The 22,244-nt window shown below is 53.4% G+C and overlaps 2 protein-coding genes across 5 annotated transcripts; both read right to left on the bottom strand.

Annotated features, from left to right (window-relative positions):
• Positions 1-4,034: 4,034 nt before the first annotated feature.
• Positions 4,035-12,456, bottom strand: DYRK1B (dual specificity tyrosine phosphorylation regulated kinase 1B). Of its 4 annotated transcripts, XM_069456831.1 has the most exons (12): positions 12,317-12,456; positions 10,052-10,215; positions 9,066-9,185; positions 8,785-8,973; positions 8,244-8,391; positions 7,123-7,409; positions 6,288-6,434; positions 6,069-6,209; positions 5,736-5,771; positions 5,456-5,651; positions 4,953-5,059; positions 4,035-4,857 (listed from the first exon to the last, which is right to left on the bottom strand). In XM_069456831.1, exons 2-12 carry the CDS (start codon positions 10,112-10,114, stop codon positions 4,486-4,488), a joined length of 1,806 nt encoding a protein of 601 aa, XP_069312932.1. In that variant the 5' UTR covers positions 10,115-10,215; positions 12,317-12,456; the 3' UTR covers positions 4,035-4,485. The 4 variants fall into 4 exon arrangements, with proteins under 4 accessions (XP_069312932.1, XP_069312933.1, XP_069312930.1 ...); XM_069456832.1 differs by lacking the exon at positions 5,736-5,771; XM_069456829.1 differs by having other exon boundaries at positions 5,456-5,771.
• Positions 12,457-12,770: 314 nt separating this feature from the next.
• On the bottom strand, positions 12,771-21,222 carry FBL (fibrillarin). The gene is made up of 9 exons (XM_069457266.1): positions 21,123-21,222; positions 18,124-18,276; positions 17,916-18,017; positions 17,736-17,830; positions 16,507-16,677; positions 15,468-15,600; positions 14,305-14,417; positions 12,971-13,116; positions 12,771-12,866 (listed from the first exon to the last, which is right to left on the bottom strand). The coding sequence occupies exons 1-9, from the start codon at positions 21,130-21,132 to the stop codon at positions 12,842-12,844; spliced, it is 948 nt and encodes a 315-aa protein (XP_069313367.1). The 5' UTR covers positions 21,133-21,222; the 3' UTR covers positions 12,771-12,841.
• Between the last annotated feature and the right edge of the window lie 1,022 nt (positions 21,223-22,244).

Genomic DNA, 22,244 nt, shown 5'->3' on the forward strand with positions numbered 1-22,244 from the left:
GACAAATCTTCCATCTAGAATTCTAAATAATAAAGAAGAAATGAGAGAAATAGAAAATCATCATTAGAATGCCACAGTAATAATTGGTATAGGCAAGATCCGCTACGAATGCTCAAATTACTGGGTAAAAATTTAAGGAGAAACAGGACAAATGCATAGCCTCAAAGTATCTTCCCCACATTTATTAATGACTGTGGTAGTTTTAAAATATGACAACACATTCTTTGGTATTTTTCTCTCCAGGAATTGGAGCTTATTTCTCATCCCTTTGAGTGTGGGCTGGATTTAGCGATTTGCTTCTAACAGATAAAGAAAGGGGAAAACGGTATTATAACTGAAAAAACTGCAGACACCACCTTAACGAAGTGATCAAGGTTAATGTCACCTCAGTGAGTAATCTTCCCAAGAGCCTAAAATCTCAGTCTATGAGAAAAGTATCAAAACCAAACGGAGGGACGCTCTACAAAATACCTGACCAGTACTCAAAACTGTCAAGGTCATGAAAAACAAGGACTGAGAAACTGTCACAGAGTGGAGGAGATCAAGGAGACATGATGAATAAATGGAACATGGTATCCTGGATTGGATCCTGGAACAGAAAAAGAACATGAGTGGAAACATGGGTGAAATACAAATAAAGCCTGGAGTTTAACAGAATACTAATCAATGTTAATTTCTTAATTTTGACAAATGTACCATAATTATGTAAGATGCTAACGTTAGGGGAAAGTGGGTATAAGTACATGGGAGTTTCTGTACTAGTTCTGCAACTTTTCTTTAAATCTAAAAAATCTAAAATTATTAAATAAAAAAAGTTCAAAACAATTTTTTAAAGTCTCTACTGACTTGGCTACAAGTAGTCACCAGTAAGAGTTCTCAACTACCCTTTGTGTGACTCTTCCTTCAGCTGTCATCTGTAGTGCTCCCTACTCCAGCAAGTTCTTCCTGACAGCTTAGATGGGGCCAGGTGCTGGCTCTGGGCTCCTGTGGCCCCTCTGCCTGTGCCTCCCTGTCCCCACCCTGACTACCATCTACTGTTGGGGCTGGTTCCCCCGCTGGAATGTGAGCTCAGGGTGGAGGCTGTCTCAGTCATTGCCCTGTCTTTCTCAAGTTAGGAGTAATGCATGGCTCCCCATTACCCTGAGTGAGATGGAGCCACAGAAGGGTTCTGAGCAGGGGAAGAATGTGACTGATGCAGGTGCTCACAGCATCCCTCCGGCTGCATGTGAGGAAGACTGGGGGGGCGGGCAGGGGTGAGAGCAGGAAGACCATTGAGGAGGCTGCCACAGTGCTCTAGGCAGGAGATGAGGGTGACAGAAGTGGAGGTGGGGAGAAGTGGCCAGGCTCTGGGCATACTTTGAAGGATTCATATTTGCTGATAGATGTGGGTATAAGACAGAGAGAGGAGTCAAGGACAACTCCAGTGTTTTTGGCCTGAGGAATTACAAGGATGGAGGTTGCATTTACTGAGATAAACACGGCAGGAGTAGGTTTGGGAAAAGAGCTGGAGTTCAATTTGACCAAGATTACTCTGGGGATACCTCTAGATCAGCAGTCCCCAGCCTTTTTGGCACCAGGGACCGGTTTTATGGAAGACAATTTTTTCACTGATGAGGGTGAGAGGAGGAGGTGCTCAGACGATGATGCTGTGAGCAATGGGAAGCAGCTGTAAGTACAGACGAAGCTTTGCTTGCCTGTTCGCTCACTCGCCCACCTACCTGCTCAGCCACCCACCTGCTGCTGTGCGGCCCAGTTCTGGTTCCTAAGTTCCGTGGTTTTCCACGGACTGAGGCAGGAGCGGGGAGGGAGAGGTGGCCCAGGGGCTTGGGGACTGCAGCCCTAGATAACCAAGAGGAGGAGTCTGGCAGGCAGGCAGTCAGTAGCTCAGAGGAGAGGTTCTGGGCTGGAAGTAGAAAGGTGCTATACAGGCCGGGCTGGTGGCTCACGCCTGTAATCCTAGCACTCTGGGAGGCCGAGGCGGGCCAGACTGTTTGAGCTCAGGAGTTCGAGACCAGTCTGAGCAAGAGCGAGACCCCTGTCTCTACTAAAAATAGAAAGAAATTAGCCAAAACAACTAACATATATAGAAAATGTTAGCTGGGCATGGTGGCGCATGCCTGAGGCAGGAGGATTGCTTGAACCCAAGAGTTTGAGGTTGCTGTGAGCTAGGCTGATGCCATGGCACTCACTTTAGCCTGGGCAACAAAGCGAGACTCTGTCTCAAAAAAAAAAAAAGAAAGAAAGAAAGAAAGAAATGTGCTATACACTTTCCATGCCTATCCCAAATTCTTTACAGGATCCATGTGATCTGGCCCCTGCTTATGACTCTAGGTTCATCTTGCACCTTGTGTATGTGTGGTACACACACACACACACCCTGAGCCCTCTACTTCCCAGCTATGTGATCTTGGGCAAGTTACTTAACCTTCTCTGTCTTCAGTATCTTTATTTGCAAAAGGGGAGATCACAATAGTACCTACTTCCTAGGATTGTTCATTCAAAACATTTTTTATTGAGCTCTATGTGCTGGAGTTATCTCTTCCCCATCCTTTTCTGCCTGTCCCTCCTACACAGCCTGTCAACTCAACCTGGACGTCTGTCCCCTCGCCCCCCTCCTGCCTTTCCTACCATGGCCCCTGCCCTGACCCATCCCCGACATCTCTTGCCTAGGAACCTGCCAGAGCTGTCACACTGGGCTCCTACACCCTAGTCTCTTTCCCGTCAATCTATTCCCACATCACAGCACATTGAGCCGTGCCCCTTTCCTCCTGGAAATCCTCCCTGCCCTCAGAATAAAGTTCAAGCTCGCTAAATGGCCAAAAATACTTCCACGATCTCATTCATTCACACAGAATTTTCAATGTGATCTGCACCAAAGCCAAATCACCTGCAGTTCGTATTCACACAACAGGCTGTTGTTTCTCATCGTTGCCTTTGCGCAAGCCATTTCCCCGCCCCGCCTCCAACATCCTCCCACCTTCAGGCCTCAGCTCAGGCAGCTGCTAGTCTTCCAGGAAGGTCTCCCCACCCGTGCCTCCTCTGGGGTCCCAACGCGTTCCACGCTGCCTCCATTAGTGAACATATACAGATCCGTAACGGGGTCCTTGCCTGTCTTTCCCACTGACCGGAACTTCCCGCGAGCCGGGCCAGACGCAGCGGCCAGTGATATCCCGAGTGATGGGCCTCTTTAAGGCCTCAGCGCCTACAACCGGCCCTGGAACTACGAGCGCTCAGCCAGCGCGCTCCCCTCGCACTGCGCAGGAACCCTCCTTCTGCTGGAGCTCAACACGCGCACAGTACGACCCAAACCACCCAATCAGGGCCCTCGTTCCCTCTACTGACAGGCTCAAATAACCGGGCCCTGCCTACCTCTCCCTGCCGATTGGCTGCCTGAAGACCCGCCCCCAAAACCTGTGAGCGAAAAGAATTCTGGCCTTTGTAGTTCCCCAAGGAAGGGTAAAAAAAACAAGCTTGCCCGAAAGACTCCATTTCCCAGGAAGCGCTGCGCCCAGCGGTGGGAGACTTTTTGAAACAGGCGGTTCTTGATTGGCCGGTTGGGAGACATAAGTTTCCAAACTGCCAAGGAAATAGGACCACTTACCTGGAACCCCGGGAATATCTTTTTGCCTCAGAATCTCAAAACGCTTTGCTCCGCGATGATTCCAAAGGGTGGGACCGAACATGTGTGGTGATAAAGTTTGTGCCCACTGCCTGCCTATTCTCCAGATTGCACCAGTAAGACCTGGTAATTGCACTTCGCCCCTCCCGGATGACTGCTTGGCATAAGCAGCCTCTCCTGTGCAGACTCTGGGGGAGCCGTGGCTTATTAGGACACATGCTTCCAGCAACAGGCCAGAGCTGGACCTTTAGCTTTCGGGATCTCAGTTTACCCTGGAAAAGGGATATGTGGGCTAAGATGCTATCCAGGATCTCTGTCTGGGACTCTGTAGCCCCAGATCTCCAGGAGTCCCACGCCTACACCAAGACATAACTTCTCCAGAAGGGACGGATCCACACACAAAGCTCTTCTGGCACCCCCTCCCCAAACACCCTTCCCCACCATGCCTCTGAGGGTCAGGTGAGGGGAGCCGAGGCCCTGCAAACGCTCAGACGGGCATGTGAGAAAGCTCTTTACTGGGGGGTACAGCGAGGAGGAGCAAGGCCATCTCCCCCTACCTGCCCCCACCCCCTCCTAGGGCCCTGGGGTGAGGGGGGGTCTCCCCTCTACCGGACCACCACTGTCTTTGGTACAATAAATAGAAAACAAGGGGGGGGAGAAAGGGGGCCAAGGGTCCAGTCCTTAGTGGGGAGGGTGCGGCCAAATCCCTCTCCTTGACCCCCTGCCCCAGGCCCCAATCAGTGCAGGCCTCACCCACCCCAGCTGGGTAGCAGCAATTCCAGTCAAGGGGAGAGATGAGGATGGGAGCCCAGGGCCCCCAGATGGGGGGGTATGGCTTCAGGAGGGGCCCCAGGGATGGGGCAGGGTCATGAGCTGGCTGCCGTGCTCTGGGGTACACCACGGAGGCCCAGGCGAGGCCCCAGAGTGGCAGGGTCATCAGGGGGTGGGAGAGGTGGACGACCTCCTGTCATCCGAGTCCGGAGGGCTGAGGCAGCCGGGTGCTGGGGGGCAGGTGCTGGGTGAGGTGGGGAGCAGTCTGGAGGGCCGCCCACCAGGCTCACATCCATCAGCTCCGGGGGTGGTGGTGAAGTTGGTGATGGGGGACGGCCAAGGCATCGGGGTTGGGGGGGTAACTGAGCCCCTGTCCCCGGCAGTGACGAGGCAGAGGTAGGGGCTTGATGTGTCTTGTGGGGCACATCACCCCCTGCCCAGGGGCGCAGCGGCTGGGAGGGTAGGACCTAAAGGAGCAAAGGAGCAGTGGATGATGGAGACCCAGGTCCTGAAGCCCCAGGCACCCCACCACCCACCTCCAAAGCCCTCAAAGCCCCAATACCTGGGGGCTGTTCATCTCACAGTCAGTGATAGGGGGCCCAGGGCCCCCACAATATCGGTTGCTGTAGCGGTAGGTCCGGTTGTCACTGGAGGAGCCACTGGAGCCTCCTAAAAGCACCAGGGAAGAGAGGAGAAGAGGCCACAGATGAGCGGAGGCAGTGGCTAGGTTTTGAAGTGGCTGAGTCTAGTTCACCGCCCAGGCCCAGGTTTGGACTTTGAGATCAGAGCCCATTTGAAGGATCAGGCCCAATTTTGAGATTTGGGGTCAGAGTTGAGTTTTGTGTGTTACTGTCGGAACAGTTTCAGGGGTCTGAGCCCAAGCTGTTTGAGAGATAATGTTAGGGACAGTCATCCCCTGTCAGTCCCATTCCACCCCATTTTGGCCTTCAGGATGAGGCCGTTTCAAAGCTCTAGTGTAAAGGCCCAGTGACAAGGTTCTCAGGCCAGGCCAAACCAGAGCAGCACCCACCCCTGTTAGACCCCAAAGGGGCACTGGGCACCCACCAGAGCTGGAGATGGAGCTGGCGGTGCTGGAGGAGGGGCAGGTGTCGAGGGGCGCGGGCGAGGTGGAGGCACTGCTGCCTGCCGGGCCCGTGTTGGTGGCCTCGTCGGCCGTGCGGCGGAAGAAGCCGTGCTGCAGAGCCCCCAGCGGGCTGATGCGGGCGGCGGGCTCATATTCCAGCATGCGCAGCACCAGGTCCTGGAAGCGGAGGTAGTCGGCGGGGCTGTGGCCCGGCTCCCCCGCCCGCCGGCCCCCGGGCCCGCCCGTCTGCACGCCCAGCACCTCCTGCAGCCGCCGTGTCCCGGGGCCCTGGTAATCCTGGCAGGGAGGGGGTGGGAGGGGGGGCAAGAGAGTGGCCGTCAGTGGGCAGGAGGGGCAGGGAGACACACACGGGGAAACAGAGGCACAGGAGAGAGAGTAGAAGGAGAGAAGCTAAGAAGACTTGGGTGGGAAGGAGAGATGGGGTTGGCAGGGGAGGAAGGAAAGGACAAACAAGGGGGAGAGGAAGGATGGGAAAGACGCAAGGGAGAAGCAGCAGGGAGAGGGGGAGCCCCAAGTGTGAGAGAGTGAGGGGCCACCAGGGATGGGAGGAGTGGCGCGGGGCAGGGGCCGCACCTTCCTGAGTTCCTTTGTCCTTCGTAGGGTCCAGCCACCCCCAGGCAGCCGTTCAAAGTACTTGCGAGCCTTAGGCGCCTGGTCCAGCATGGGGGCCGGTGGGATGCCCAGCACCTCCACGATGCGGTTCATCTGGTCCACCTGCAAGCAGGCAGTGGTCAGGTCACCAGGCCAGCCAGGCTCCACCCCCTCCACTTCACCCCTTCCTGAGGAGCGTACCTCATTGGAGCCACTGAAGAGAGGCTCTCCGGTGTGCATCTCCACAAGGATGCAGCCCAGGGACCACATGTCAATGGCTAGGTCATAGGGTGTGCCCAGGAGCACCTCGGGCGAGCGGTAGAAGCGGCTCTGGATATACTGGTAGATCTGCAAGAAAGGTAATAATCAGGGGCCTCAGCCTCCCCAACTGGTCCCACCGACACCGCCAAAGCTAAGAGGACCTAACTGAGAACAAGCCTTCTGCTCCCAAACTGGGGATAGAGGCTCCGAATCCTGCCGCTATTAGCCCCACTTTCCCAGGAACCACTGCTGCCACCTTGTTCATCTGCCCAGGAGTCTGCTGGCCTAGTCTGACCCTGATCTCCATCCCCAGCCCTGACCCCAGGCCCCTCTTGGTCACCAGGCAGATGTCTGCAGTCTACAAGCCTCTATGCCATAATCACTTTAAGTGCCGGCTCATAGAAACAGCAAAGTTGAAGCCCCCCCACCTCCATCCCCAGCTTTAAGAGCACAAGGTAAACAAAACTTAGTGAAGCAGCATCCCAGGCTCAAACCCAGCCCAACTTCACCCTGCCCATATCTGGCAGCTTCAAAACTGGCCCCGACCCCTCAGGCTTCACCCCTCGCCTTTCTAGCGGGTAGTATACCCTGTGGGCCACTCCTCTACCCTTGCTTGTGTGTCACCCACTGGCCCCACCCTCCAGGGCCATCCAGCCGACATCCCCATCCCAAGCACCACTCAGGTTGCTCCGGATAATCTCACTACAGTCAAGCCCCGCCCCTACCCTGGTCACACCCACACCGCTAGTGCTGGCTCCCCACCCCCAAGCCGCACCCGCTGGCCAAGCTGGCAGGAGCTGCCAAAGTCCACGATCTTGATGGCGCTGCGCTTGGGGTTGCAGAGCAGGATGTTCTCAGGCTTCAGGTCGCAATGGATGATGCTGAGCTCGGGCGTGGCCAGGAAGAGAAGTGCGGTGCAGAGCTGCTGCGCCAGCTTCCGGGTCAGGTTCAGCGAGACGCCACGGAAGTGTGTGTTGCGCAGGAGGTCGTACAGGTTGTAGGACAGCAGCTCAAACACCAGGCACAGGTGGTTCCGGAACATGAAGTGCCGCTTCAGGTGCACTGTGGGGGAGAGGCCAGAAATGGGCCAATAGAGAAGAAACTGAGACGTGGAGAGGGCTGACGGTGGCCTGGGGTCACAAAGTAGAAAGTGCCTCCATTTCCTGAGCACTGGCCAGATTGTGGTGTGCCCATGAGTACCACCTGCTAGTTGCAATGTTTTTATATGGTATATAACTTGATTCACACAGGAAGTTAACTTTCTTTTCAAGTCTCTGATTAAATCAGTTTCCATTAGATGCTGATATGTACAGCATACATTGTACACGTTCGTATTTACTTTTATAACACTGTTTTCATCTCAGTTATATTTATTTTTGTGGCAAGGGATACTGGATTTCCATTTACGGTAGGGATGTAAATTTTCCTTTTAAAAGAAACAGAGTTTTAAAATACGCTTGCTTTTTCTAAGAGGAATCAGCATGAGAGAGAAAAAAAACTGGCATAGATGTTAAGAGCAGCGCACAGCTTTGTCAAATTACAGCTCAGCTGAGTACAAACTCTGTCACCTCATGCAAGTGACAGCACCTGAATGCCTAGGTTTCTTATCTCCAAGATGTGGACAATAATGCCCCTTCCCTCACAGGGCTGTGGTGAGTGAATTTATGTAAAGTACTTACAACAGAGCCTGGCCCTTTAGTGAGCACTCAGTGAACTCTGACCATCATTATCAAGTGCACAGGGAAAACATCACGAAAGCAGCAGGAGAATCACAGACCAGACACCAGCCCCCTTGTGTGTGTGTAGGCAGGGGCAGCAGGAGGAGAGCGACCCATCCCCACCAGCTCCAGTTCTTGCTATTCCAGACACCCACAGCCCTGCAGTCCCAGGCCTCACCTATGTAGTACTTCATCTCTGTGTCATGCTGGTTCATCAGCTCCAGCAGCCGCAGCTCAATCTGGGCCTGGTTCAGGAAGGCCTTTTTGTTCTTGATGATCTTGATGGCCACCAGCTCCTGGGTCTGATGGTCATAGGCTTTCACCACCTGTCCAGGCAGGGCACATCACAAAGTGGGCAGGGGGTGGGGGAGCAGGGGAGAGAGGCAGGACAGAGCCAGGTACCATTCTTCTCCCTCCAGCAAAGGAGACCCACCAATAACACTATTAATACTACTAATAATTCATAGTTGAGTGCTCACTATCAGTCAGGCACTGGTGTAGACACTGGACATAAAATAACACAACTGCCTTATATGTGGAGTCTTGTTATTTGAACCACTTTACAGAAATAGACTGAGGCATAAGGAAACTAAGTGAGTGGCTGGGGTGAGTGGCCCAGCACAAGACTTGAAGCCACTGAAACACTGGGTGCATGGGTCAATGTTAGTGGGTGCCTGGGCCCCTAGTCCCTGGATGAGGGTGGGGAGGGTGTCCCACACCTGGCCGAAGGAGCCCTTGCCAATGAGCGAGTCAATTTCATAGCGCTCTAGCCAGCGCTCGCCACTGCGCACGATGTAGTCATGGTTGTCGTCATCATAACCATGGTTCAGGACCTTCTTCTCCTTCTTGGTGCTCGAGTCCTGGGGTGGCGCCTGCTGGGCCCGCCGCTTCTTCTTCGCATAGTATACCTGCCCAGCCGGCCAGATGAGGACTGGTGAGTGGCCCACGTCAGCAGCCAAGGCCTCTCAGCACCTAGCTGGGAGCCCCTACCCCTGCCCACCTCATTGATGTGCTTGTAGGTCTTGATGAGGTCCACAGAGAGCTTGCGCAGCGGGGCTGAGGTTGCATCCCGGAAGGCCAGGGGCAGCCTCCGTGGCAGTAGCCGCACATCAGGCAATACCTGCGGGGCAGGGTGAGGGGTGGGCACTGACACAAGTCTTCACCTCCAACCTCAGGAAGGAGAACTGTATGGGCTGCATCATTACCACACACATATTTATTTGGTCACTGTCTGACTCCTCCACTAGAATATAAACTCCCCAAGGGCAGAGACTTTGTCATGTTCTTGTTGTATCTCTAGTGCTTTGAGCAGAGCCTGGCTGTTGATCAGAGATTTGTCATGTGAATGAGTGAACTATATATCCTTGACCTTTCACCCAGACTCTTAGTCAGCTTTTTCATCCCACAACTTTCCTCCTTTCTGAACCTCAGTGAGAGAGATCATGTGAAAAACCTGGGCTCTGTCCCTCCCAATCCTTCAGTCTGGGACCATCCATTCTGGGCATCCCACCTCTGAAGTCCCCCCAACTCGATCTACCCTCATTCCTTGGGGCTTTCCCAACCCTCACCCTCAACTCTGAGAATCTCTGCCCAGTTCTTTCACCCCGAAGCTCTTGGATCTGGATCCAGCACCCTGGAGGGGTATTTACTGTGTGCTAGGTATTGTTCTCAGCATTTTACTTGCAGTTCATTAACTCACGTAAGCCTCACAACAACCCTGTGAGGTAGGCATCACTATTGGCTCCATTTTATAGAATAGAAAACTGAAGTATGGAGAACCTAAGTAATTTAACTACCATGTCAGGATTTGAACACAGGCTTTCCAAACGTTGACTCTGCCTGCAACTCCTCTATTATCTTCTACTCCCATGGGGCCCACCATGACCCCAGAAGACTACCCTGGCGACCATACTATCTTTTGGTCCTGAGACCCTTCTATCCCCAGCCACCCCTTACCCCCAGGTGAGGAGCTAGCTGAACGCATACCTGCGTGTGCTCTTGGGGCCCTGGGAAGCCAGAGAAGGGACCATGGCCCGGTGGGACGGCCATGGTGGGCTCAGAGGGCCGCAGGGGAGTGAGGCCTGGAGCGGGAGCCCGGCCGGGGGGCGCCTTCTCGCATCCTGCACCTCGGCTGCCACCGCCGCTGAGACCTGAGAGCAGGCGGGAGGCAAGAAAACAACATGGAACAAAGGGATACGTGGGACAGTGCCAGGCAGGGAAGAGGTGGGCATGAGAAAGAAGGCAGGGCACAGTGGGAGGAGAAAAAGGGTCCAACACAGCAACAGGTAGCAATGAAGAGAGGGGGCAGAGAGAAGTGGCAGATGGGTGGGGGCAGGGGGTGGCACAGCAGAGTCCCTCAACAAATGATGATCAAACAAATGAATGAGGCAGCACAAAGAAAACATGTAAAAGGGAGTGATTGGGGTCCAGGTGGGGGTTGGGGGAGTTGATATAGGACATGACAGGAAAGGAGAACAGAAAGACACCAATAATTGGGGGGAAGAAAAGAGAAAAAGATAGAAACCACAGATGGTATAGAGAGAAGGATTCATTCTTTTCCTCTCATTTCTATTGTGGCCCTCCCCAGGACCCCTCACTCAAGATCCCACCCTTCTGTAGCCTTCCTTGAACATTGAGATCTCAGCCCATACCACAGCACGGTCCCTCCACTTCAAGATCTACCCTTCTCAGTAGATTCCCCCAATCCAGAGACCTCTAGGATCCCTCAAACCACATGAGTCCTCTGGGACTCCCCCCAAACCACAGCAGAGTCCTCTGCAGGCCCCTAAAACCACATCATAGTCCTCAGGAACCTCTTGACCATACCATGATTATCTGAGAAACCTTATACAACAGAGTCCTATCTCTATGGCATTCTCACCCACCAGGTCACACCCTTCCCAGAGGACTCTCTCCATATCATGCCAAGACCTCTTCCCTGTATCAGGTTCCCCCACATCGAGGTAGTCTCTCTATACCATCTTCCAGCTTTCCCCCGACCCCAGTCACATCAGGGCTCTTCTTGCTATAACTTCAAGACCTCCTCCCAATCAAGGCCCACTCCTCCGGAGGGGAGCAAGGGAGAGGTGCCTCTTCCCACAGTTTAAAGAGATCGTCCTTTTCTCCCCTACAACACATCCTTGCCCCACTACACACACACCCCAATATTCCTAGCAGAGCCCCTTCTCCAGTCACACCTCTACACTAGGATCATTCCACAACTGTGCCCGTTCCTAGAAGGCCCCCATAGCCAAATCCCCAAATATCACAGAGTTGTCTCTTCCCAGAGTGTCCGGCACAACAAAACCCTCTCCCCACAGGCTTTCCCCGATGTCAGATCTCTTTCTCCTATCCCATGCCTTGCCACTCCAGGACCTCTCTACTCTTGGAGCTTCCCCCCAAATCAACCTCTTTCCCGGGGCCCTCCCACACCAGGACGTCTTTCCCAGCCCCCACCCCATACCCGGGTCAGGGCTGGCGCGGAGCCCACGGGGGGCTGGGGCGCGGTGGGGCCCCCAGTGGGGTGGGCGAGCAGCCAGCATGGCGGCGGTGGCAGCGCTGGGGAAGCGGCCGCCAGTCCCTGGCCCGGCCGGCCCAGCAAGCCCCGCGGCGGGGCAAGGCAAGCGGGACAGGCCGCCCGGTGGGTGACAACAGCAGCCGCCGAAGGCGGGGAGAGGAGGGACGGGGAGGGGGGGGGACGAGGGTCAGCCCAGGGCACGCGGGGGGAAGGGGAGAGCAGGTGGACGGGGGAGGGGCAGGTTAACCCTCGCCCCACCGGCCCCGCCTAGCGCGGCCACCCGCCCCTGGGGACCCCGGCGTCCCGCCCCCCACCCAGGAGGCCCGCCCGGGCAGGCGGACTCCGGGCAGGCGGGGCCCGACTGAGTTTGGCAATCCGCACCTGCCATGGCAACAACCGTGCCATTGGTTGCTGCTGCCAAGAGCTCAACCAATCACAGCCTAGGGCAGCTGTTGCTAAGCGACGACGATGCGGCCGGCGGAGCCGAGCCCAAACAAAGGGCGGGAGTGGGGCCCGGCTACCCCCTCCCAACCTCCCTCCAAAGACGGCTCCCTCGGGCTCGGCCCCTTCCAGGAATCCGACTATGAATAGCCAGGCACGGCCGCACCTGCCCACCGCCCCCCTCCTCTCTTCCTTCGGCTGTGCTAAGTCTCGTGGCGACGCGGGCAGGGCGGATCCCGTCCTGCCCCCAGCCCAGCGAGCGCGTGCCGCCCCGCCCGTCCCCGCGTTGTTACCTGAGGGCGCGGGCAAGGGCACTCAAATTGCTCGGGGAGCCCGAGCTCAGACCTGCCCACTGGCTGAGAGTATCCGGCGGACACGGCAAGCCAGGGCCCCGATTACCCAGTAATGCAACCAGCAAAATGGCGACCACAACAAACCAGCCCCCCCCCCCGGCTCCGCCCCCCACTCCTCCCACCCCCTCCTCTCACGTGGCCCATGGTAACACTCCGAGCCTGCGCGCTGAGGCCGCTTACCGGCACACATGCGCAGTAGGCTACCAATCGCTCCCAAGCGCCGGAATACCAGTTGCGGCTGCGCATGAGGCAGCTAAGCATGGAGCATGCGCTGTATGACCGGATAAGACCCCCGCCCCGCCCCCACCACTTCTAAATGTAGACCAAGGGCGCATGCGCTCTGTTGTCAACAGCGGTCAAATAGCAATGAGCAGCACACAGGTGAGACGGATGAGTCTTTTAATAGAAAAACACACGTGCAACAGTATCAACACACATCTCTCGAAATCCAGACAGCACTGGGCTTCAGTTCTTCACCTTGGGGGGTGGCCTGTGAGAGGAAGATAGGAGTGAGGGGGGTCCCCAGGACTGTGGCACTCTGGGTGCAAGAGACAGAGATCTTCATCTTGATGGATTACTGGCCCCCCTGCTCACCTGTACACACCCACGACCACGGCATGGTCTCTTTCGTATGGCTCTAGGGTCAGCTGCTCCTGGGGCTTCATGTTCTCCTGTTGCATCTTTTTCACTTCTGAAGCAAATACCGCCTCGGCTGAGGCTGTGGAGTCAATGCAGTTGGCCTACGGAGGAGAGAAAGGATTTGAAGTCTGCAGTAGGGCTTTGGGCTGTTTTCCCTTTTTTATGCTCTTTAAACCAGAAGTACGTTTTCATTGGAAATGCATGTGAAATTCAGTGCTATGGTTTGAATGTGTCCCTCAAAGTGCATGTATTATAAACTCAATCCCCAATGCAACAATGTTGACACATGGGATCTTTAAGAGGTGGTTACATCATGGATTAATGCCATTATCGTGGGAGTGAGTACCCACTAAAAAGGATTAATTATGCCCTCTTTCTTGCTCTTGCCCTCTCTTAGGCATGCTCTCTTGCCCTTCCCCCTTCTCCCATAGGACCATGTAAGAAGGCGGCTCTCATGAGATGTGGACTCTTGATCTTGGACTTCCCAGCCTTCAGAACTGTGAGCCAAATAAATTTATTATAAAGTATCCAGTTGGCAGTGTCCTGTCATAGCAGCATAAAACTGACTAAGACACTCGGGTTTTGGAAATGTGGTGAAAGTACTTAATTTGGTTTGGATTTGGAGCAGGAAGCCACAAACAGAGTCCTCTTCATCTAAAAGCTAGTGTTTACATTTTACACCCAGGAATTATTTGCTTTTTTCTCCTTCTTCTTTAATAATAGTAATAATGCAGCTGAGAATAATAAAACAAATGTAGGAAAAGGCTAACAAATGGTGGACCTTTTGGTGAAAGGTACACAGGAAGATTTCTTTGTATGTCAAAAGAAAACATTTTGAAAGATGCATCTAGCATTTATCTAGTATTTATTCTATGCCAGGATCTGTCCTAAACCCTTCACATATACTGATTAATTTAATCCTTACATCAACCCTAAAGAGATTGGACTAAGATTTCCATTTTATAAGTGAAGAAAATAAAGTACATAGGATAACTAATTTGCCCAAAGTCATAGAGCAAGCTGGAATTCAAACTGAAGATGGTCAGACTTGGCAATCATGCACTTGACCACTACACTCTCTTGCCTCTTTAAATCCAAAGCTTTTAGTTTTGCAGAAATGTTTTGTCATGTGCTATTTGATTGAGGGACGGGGGGCAGCTTGTAGGGAGCTGGGTGGGAATAATGGCTGGGAGTGGACTAGATTACACTGGCTGCTTAACAGACACAGATAAAGAAGATACCTCCCCGGGACACTGCCGCCCCATCTCAGACTCCTCCAAGTCCCGTACCTTAATGGAAATCACAAAGTGTCCTCCATTACGCAGGAAGGTGTGGGCATTCAGGGCTACAATCCGGGTCTGGTCTGGCTGGGCCACGTCTGCAAAGATCACATCCACCATTGCTAGAAGAAAGGGGCGGCAGTTAAAAGTCAATCCACCAGAGATCTTCCCAGATCCTCCCATGGGGCCTGTACCCCATCACCAGCAGGTTCCTCCTGGGACAGTCTCCCTGCCTCCAGTCTCACTCCCTCCCACTGAACCCCCTCCCTCCATAGTGCCCCCAAGATGGGTCCAAAACCCACAGTCACATCATTCATTCACTCCTCTTATAAACCATGGTTGCCACCTACTCTGTGGCCAGCCCTGGGCCGGGCGTAGGGGACACAGAGACGAGTCAGACCCGGACCCTGCCCTCGAGACGCTCCCGGGTCTGGTGGGGAGACAGACACGTCATCAAAAAGACAAGTAAAAGTGAGCACTTATAGGCAAGAGCGTTGGCAGGATTGTCAAATGAAAGCTGCAGGACAAGGCTGATGGTATGAATGAATGGGAAAAAAAAAAATCTCACAGAAAGAAGAATGAGAATGAGAGATAGGATTTTTAAGGCGATGTAATTAAAAAAAAAAGTGGTGTAATGAAAACTGATTCTTTAGTAATCGGGAAAAGCAGGCATCAAATTGTTCTTAGCAATTACCTCTGGGGGTGATTTATAAGGCTTTCCATTTTTCGTATTAACATTTTTGAATTTTAAAAAATAAAGTCATTTCACAATGGGCCCCCCTGGGCCAAGCCATGCTCAGTTAGTGTTCTGGACTATGATCTCACCACAGGATGATAAGGACCCTTGAAGGAGGCTTTTATACACAAGCCAGGGGCAGTGTCATAAGTACCATGTTTTGGAGGAAGGCAGAAGTACAAGGGACCTAAGGAGAGGGGGAGGAGAATGGAGGGAAGGAGGTTGGCCCTGCAAGGGAGCCGGACATCTGAGACCCTGAAGCTGAGTCGCCACCTCTACAACCTCACCTGGCTGCCCTTGCCCCCTTTCCATCTCTGCAGACTCAAGAGGCCTGCTCATCCACTCCAATTCCATCCGAATCAGGGCTCTGCTGGCCCTCCCAGGAAACCTGGAGTGGTCTGTCCTACCCGACCTGGACCACCCCCAGACCCCTCACCGATAAGCATGCGGTATTTGTGCGGGTGCCGAGCATCCTCAATCACAGGAATGATGTTGGTCCTCTTCTTGGCCAAGTTAATGAGGTCACGGCCAGAGCGGTGGGAGAACTCAACTGCATAAACTAGACCATCCTAAAATAAATCACATAATACTAACAATGATTCAAGTTCTCATGTATGGGGCCTACTCTGGGGCACAAACACTACACACAGCATCTCTTTAATCCCCAAATCAAAGTCCTACCATGTAACGACTATTGTTATCACATCCACTTTACACATGAATAAACTGAGGTCCAGAGACGTGAAGTTGCCGACCATGGGTTATTCAGCAGGTAGCAAAGCTACCCAATCCCAATTTGCCTGAACTGAGAGCCCAGGCTCCCAACAGAAGCTTAAAACCAGGAAGCCAAGCACAGAGGTGAAATAATAAGAGCTAAAAGTATGTGACGGGCCAGGCACTGCTCCGAGCACCTTGAAGAATTAACTCATTTAATCTTCTCAACTACCCGATTTTCCAGAGGAGTACACTGAGATTCAGAGAGGTTGGTTAACTTGCCAAAAGCCACAGCACTAAATGCCTGATGGAAGCCTGGGGTTTTTAAGCACTAAACTAACAGCCTAGAATCACATAAATGAAGTGAGACACTCGGGTGCCCCCTAAATGGGAAATCTATATAATTATACAAATGCAGGCCCAGAAACCATGAGATTTCCTGGTTCTTTCAAGAGAATCCAGAAAACCAGATTTTTGGGGGCATGAATTTTTAAAGAAGGCCATCAAATCAAACAGCCTGGTACCTATACTCCCTCTGGGTCCCTCTGATGCTGGTCACCCCAACCCACACCTCTTCTCTCGAGGCCAAGAACCCCAGGGCGAGGCTGAGTGAGACTAGTGGTTTAAACCGCTCCTTGTACTTACAGGCACTGTGGGATCAAAGGGCCTGGCCCTAAGTCACATGGCACAGTGGCAGAGGGGAAGTGATCTTTCCTGCCTCCCCACCTCCCCACGCTCACCCTCCTCACCCATCCACTCACCGGGCCCACGATGTCAGAGACGTGGGAGACGGTGGTGCCTGAGGCAGCCCCGAGGTAGAGCACCTTGGCCCCTGGTTTGATGTGGATCTGGTCTATACCGCCCAGGATTGCTGCCGCCAGCTTGGAGCGGAAGGGGTTCCAGGCTCGGTACTCGATTTTGTCATCTCCCTCCTGCAGCAGGGGACATGCGGATGGAAGTCAGTGCGAGGCTCTTCTGCAGGACCTCATCACCCTTGACCCTAGGGCCCTCGAAAAGCACCGGGCAGTCCCACCAAGAACTGAATGTGGGTACACAGCAGCGACCATGACGGATGCAGTCCCTGCCCTCTCACGGAGGTTACTGACTCAGGAGAAGGGGCAGCCACAGAGAATGAACACAAAGAGTAACAGTAAGACCTAGGTGCTTGTTCAACAAACATCCACTATGCTAGCACCTGCCGCGTGCCCGCCCTTGCTCCAGGCACTGGTGATACAAGACAAAGATCCCTGCCCTTACGGCGCAAGTATTCACTGAACTAACTAAATATAACATGGCATATCAGGTGGTGACAGGTGCTAAGGAGAGAAGATCAAGCCAGGAAAGAAGATATGGAGCACGAGGAGTTGGGCAGGGAATAGGTCAAGCGAGAAAGAGCACCGGCGAAGAGCTGAACTGTACGTAGGCTTCTGATCAGACCTGAAGGCGGCAAGGGCCACCCAGGGTACCTGGGGAGAGCATCTGGGGCAGAGCGAAAGCAAGCAGGAAAGCCACGAGGCAAGCATGTGCCTGGCCATAAGGTGACATGGGATGACAGGACAAAGGATGGGCAGGGAGGGCTGCTTTTGACAGTCAGGGTGGTGGTGTGAGGTGGCTTTGTCAGAAAGACAAGGTGACACCTGACAAGAGACACAGATGATGAGAAGGAACCAGCCTCACACGGACCTGGTAGAGGAAACAGCAAGGAGGCCAGTGTGGCTGCAGGGTCAAGGGGACAGTGGGAAGAGATGGGGCCAAGGAGTGGGGAAGGGAAGCTAGAACGTGCAGAACCTTTTGAGTGCACAGTGAAGACTCAGGACTTTAACCTGAAGGCATCAGGGAGCCACAGAGGTGTTTGAGGAGGAGAGTGGACGGCCTGTCTTATGTATTAAGATGATTCCCTGGCTGTCATGTGTAGGACACAGGGAGACCAGACTGCTGGTTACACCATCGACTGGGACTCTGGTGGCTTGGTCAGGGGCCCAGGTCTCACCGCAATTGAGACTCTCTTCTCTCCATAAACTGATTCTCCAGGGACCAGATTCTTGGTGACTAGTGCATCTTCCTTTCCTCGACAAATGAAGACACCTGGGTGAGGGGATCGAAGCAGGGGTGAGGACTCCCGCCCCACTCCACCCCTAAGCTCTGCCAGTTCCCCGCCTTCCTCACTCACCCTCATGCCGATGAGGTTCCACCATCACATTCTTCCCCGACTGGTTTCCTCTCTTTCCTCCCCGACCACGACCCCGGTTGCCACCAGACTGGAAGCCTCCACCTATAAGGGAGAGATGCAGTAAGAGAGGGAGACCCCAAATCTCTTCCCTCCTTGCTCCCCGCCCCAGGAAAGGCCTCCTCCATCACCCCTCGTCAGCTTCAGTTACCTCTTCCTCCTCCACCACCGCCTCCTCGTCCACGGCCCCTAAAGCCTCCACCTCGACCTCGGCCCCCACCAAAGCCTCCTCGGCCTCCACCGCGACCTCCACGGTCACCAAAGCCCCCTCGGCCGCCGAAGCCACCCCCACGGGGACTGAAACCTGTGGTGGAAACAAAAACAAGTATTGGGAAAATGAAACTTAAAAGGTTAAACAATCGTGTACCTAGCAATTCCATTCAGGCGAGCAACTGGAGAAACATGTGCCTGTGTGAACCAAGACACATGTCCAGGAATGTCCGCTGCCCAGCTCCTGCAGACATTTGCACGGCCCACTCACCCCTTCGCTGCATTCCGGAATCTGATGAAATGTTACTTCCTCAGAAGGGCCTTCCCTGGCCACTCTACACGTTAATTATCACACATGACATTTTTAATATTATTACTGCCTGTCTCCCCCACTAGAATCAAGCTCCAAATGGACAGAGATTTTTAACTGTTTTGGTCATCACTAGCACCCTACACCACATGTGGCACAAAGTATGGGCTCGATAAATATTAGATGAGCAACTGTCTGCTGATGACTCTTGAACTCCTGGGTGCTGCTAAGGAGAAAGTACCCTCTCTGTGCTTGGAGAAATCACCTTCTGTGTTCATTCGGAAAGCAGGTGATCCAGTGGTGACCAGGGGAACCCTGGTCTCTCCCCTCAAGCAACTCTTGTACCCCCTACAGGGAGACCAGCCATGCCACTGCCATTCACCATCCCAGAGAGTGGGGAAGGTTTGTGGGAGTCTAGACAATTTCATCTGCAAGACGGAGACATGGAGATGACACAGTGCCCACCTCACAGAATTGTAAAGATCAAATGACTTAATACGCACAAAGCACTTTACATAATACACTGCCTGGCACATAGTTTGAATATCATTACTCAAACTCAGGGGAATGAGTGCCTTCTTCCCCCTAATCAGGAGAGAAGCTGCTAGTTAGGCCCATGACACTTTCAATTCAAGCCCGACAGAAAAGACATCTGGGAAATGCGGGCAAGTTCACGGGCACAGTGGGCATGAGCACAAACTTTCAATCCCAGATACCCAAAACATATCTTAATGCATTTCAGGTCCTGCAGCTTTCATAAAAATGTACCAAAAGTTCCCAAGCCTCAGAAAAAACACACATTCACACAAACTTTTCTGGGTAGGTGGGGGGGGGGGGGTTCCACAAACCTCCTGGTTTAAAATCTGCTCTCCTCCCACAGCCTTCCCCATCTCAAAACTGGCAAGTCCATCCTTCCAGCCACATAACCCCAAACCCTTAGTTATCCTCGACTCCTCTGTCACTCACATACAATCTGTAGGCTCTATCTTCAAAATATATTCCCAAATTATGACAATGTGTCAGCACATCCACTGCCACCACCCTGGTCCAAGCCACATCATCTAGACTGTAGCAACAAACTTCCCACGGATGTACCTGCTTTCACGTTTGCTACCCTGAAGCCTTTTACATAAAGAAAGATCCCTTTTAAAAATGTCAATCAGACTGCACCATACCCCTGCTCAAAATCTCCCAAAGGCTTCTTCTCTCACTCAGACTAAAATCCTCACTGAACAGTTGACTCCTGACAACTTCTGCAACTTCACATTCTACCACGCAATGAAGGGAGGTGGGAGGAAGAAGGGGTATCCCCCATTCCTGAGGGAATCACAGACCACAGGATGCCTGCAGGCATGGCAGGGTCTCAGAAGGAAAGCCACAGCCCAGCACGGCCCACCCCACTTCATCAGGGAGCTTGGGAAGGAGGAGAGGATCTACAGATCTCCCAGGTGACCCTTCTTACTCCACACATGTGCACCCACACAAAAGACTCAGAAGGAAAAAAAGAAAGCCTGTACTAAGGAAACAAACCCTTTTGGCCACAGTGAAAAATTCTCCAAACTCAATGGAGCAAGTTCTCACACGGACGAATTGGGGCTGGGCAGGCCATAGGAAGGAAGCCCTTAAACACTATGAAGAAGGACCCTAATTTTGTTCTCTTTGAGAAGATAAAAGATACCAATTAGAGCCAAATACTGTGCTATTTTTTAACATGACCTCGCTTAATCCTACATGGGTGCCATTTTATTGATGTAAAACCTGAGGCCCAGAGAGGTAAAGCCACATTCCCAAGGTCACGCAGCGGGCTGAGAAGCTGAGCCAGAATTGGAAGGTTGAGCTGAGGCCCTTCTGCTGTCAAAGCCAGGACTCCCATCATTCCACTATGAGAGGAGTGATTGGGTTCATCAGAATCTTGTGGAAAATCAAATGAATAAAACCACTCCCCTCTCCCCTCAGGTAATGCCAAGCTTGTGAAATCTCACCGTGGAGCTGGGAATGCCAGGCCCCAAGTCTCCACTCCATCACTGGGGACCCGCCCCCCTGGAAGTGTAGGGGATGGGAGTTAAGTGGGCCGGAGAGGGCCGCACACTACCAAGAGGGGAGTCCTCATCCACTTCAACCAACTCTAAGAAGCTGGGTTGGGGGCCAAGGGGATGGTAGTGGCAGCGGCAACAGGAGAGGCAAATGGGGGGCTTCCCAGACCCAGCTCCCGGACCCAAGATCAGGGACCCTCCATCTTCCACCCAAGCCAGAGTCCCCAAAACCCACGCTCAGAGATCCAAGACCCCTGAGGCCTGGATCCTCTGGGTTAGAACCCTTGAGTGCTGCCTCTGGCCCAATACCCCAAAATCCCTAATGACGGGCTCAATGAGACGAACTCCAGGTCAAAACCCTCAATCCCAGGCCCAAGGCCCTCCGCTCACGACCATGACCTCCGAAGCCAGTAGCAACCCCCAGACCTCTTGGGCTCAGGATCGATCCCAGGGCGGAACCAGTAACCGCTTCCCACATGAGACCGGATCCCGGGCTCAGAACCCCTGCCACAGGCCCCACCCCTCGGACTCTGGCCTGGCACCTGAATTCCCACCTAGCCTCAGTCCGTGACCCTGGACCCCAACCCCGGCCAGTACCTGGCTTCATGACGAGCGCTGACAGGCACAACTCGGGAGTCTGCCGCGTTCCTAACTCCACGAGTCCCGGGCTTTCGCACGTGGAAAAGAGCGCAGGCGCGCGGCGCTGTGCGGCGGGTGACGCAACCGCGTAGCCCCGCCCCTGGTCCTCCAACTCCGCCCGGAGCTCGGCGCGTGCGCAGTGGGCGGGATTCGCGAGCCTCTCGAAACGCCGATTACTTCGCTCCGTCTCCGCACTCGCAGCCTTTACCTGCACAGCGGTCTCTACTGTAACCTCGCTTCCCATTCCCCCGTCACCGGTGCGAGCACCCAAATAATCAGAGCTCATACCCAGGCCTCTCACGGCTGTGCCCTCTGTCCGTGTTCCCTATTCCCAGCTAACTCCCTAAACCCCTCTACACCCCAAAAGCCTCCCTGACCCATTTCCACCCCGCAAGAACAAGGACCTATTCTGGGCTCCCATTCATACATTAAAAAAACAAAACAAAACACAACAAAAAAACTATTTACTGTGCACCTAGTATGTACCAGGCACTGTTCTAGGCTCTGGGAATACAGCAGTGAACAAGACATAAAAATCCTCACTCTCCTGGAGCTCATCTTTTCATAGGGGAAACAGACACCAAACTAGTTAGTAAAACATATCGAATGTTAGAAGGCAGTAAGTGCTTTGGAGAAAACAGCAGGGTAGGGCTGTATGGTGGTCAAGGAATGCATCTTTTGAGCAAAGATCTAAAGGAGATACGGAGGAAGACATGCATCTTTCTAGGGGAAGAGAGTTCCAGGCAAGAGAGGACTGCAGGTAGGAAGGCCCTGAGGCAGGAGAGATACAGAGGGTTGGAGAGACGGTGAGGAGTATGGTGGGGGTAGAGAGAGCAAGGGTGAGAGGTATGGGGAGATGAGGGCAGGGAGGTAACAAGTTCAGATTGTGTGGGGCCTTGTGGGCCTCAGTGAGGACTTTGGCTTTTACCCTCAGTGAGTTGGAGCTAAGGAAGGATTCTAAGCCTAGAAGGATCTGACATGGGGTCACTCGCTGCATGTGGGAAACAAACTGCAGGCTTGCGGGTGGGAGCAGAATACCAAGGAGGGGCCGGCTGCAATGAACCAGGTAGGAGACAAGGG

The sequence above is a fragment of the Eulemur rufifrons genome, chromosome 24 (genome assembly GCF_041146395.1).
Source record: "Eulemur rufifrons isolate Redbay chromosome 24, OSU_ERuf_1, whole genome shotgun sequence".
Taxonomy (NCBI): Eukaryota; Metazoa; Chordata; class Mammalia; order Primates; family Lemuridae; genus Eulemur; species Eulemur rufifrons.

Bases quoted from the DNA above. Each gene is read 5' to 3' on its own strand.
- DYRK1B (XM_069456829.1), bottom strand. From the start codon at position 10,114: ATGGCCGTCCCACCGGGCCATGGTCCCTTCTCTGGCTTCCCAGGGCCC. The intron at 8,974-9,065 runs GTGGGCAGGGGT...CCGGCTGGGCAG, and splicing joins CCTACAAGCACATCAATGAG to GTATACTATGCGAAGAAGAA. The intron at 5,772-6,068 runs GTGCGGCCCCTG...CCTCCCTGCCAG, and splicing joins GGACAAAGGAACTCAGGAAG to GATTACCAGGGCCCCGGGAC.
- FBL (XM_069457266.1), bottom strand. The intron at 17,831-17,915 runs GTGAGTGAGGAA...CCCCTCACCCAG, and splicing joins GGAACCTCATCGGCATGAGG to GTGTCTTCATTTGTCGAGGA. The intron at 16,678-17,735 runs GTGAGACCTGGG...CCCCTGCTGCAG, and splicing joins AGAAGAGAGTCTCAATTGCG to GAGGGAGATGACAAAATCGA.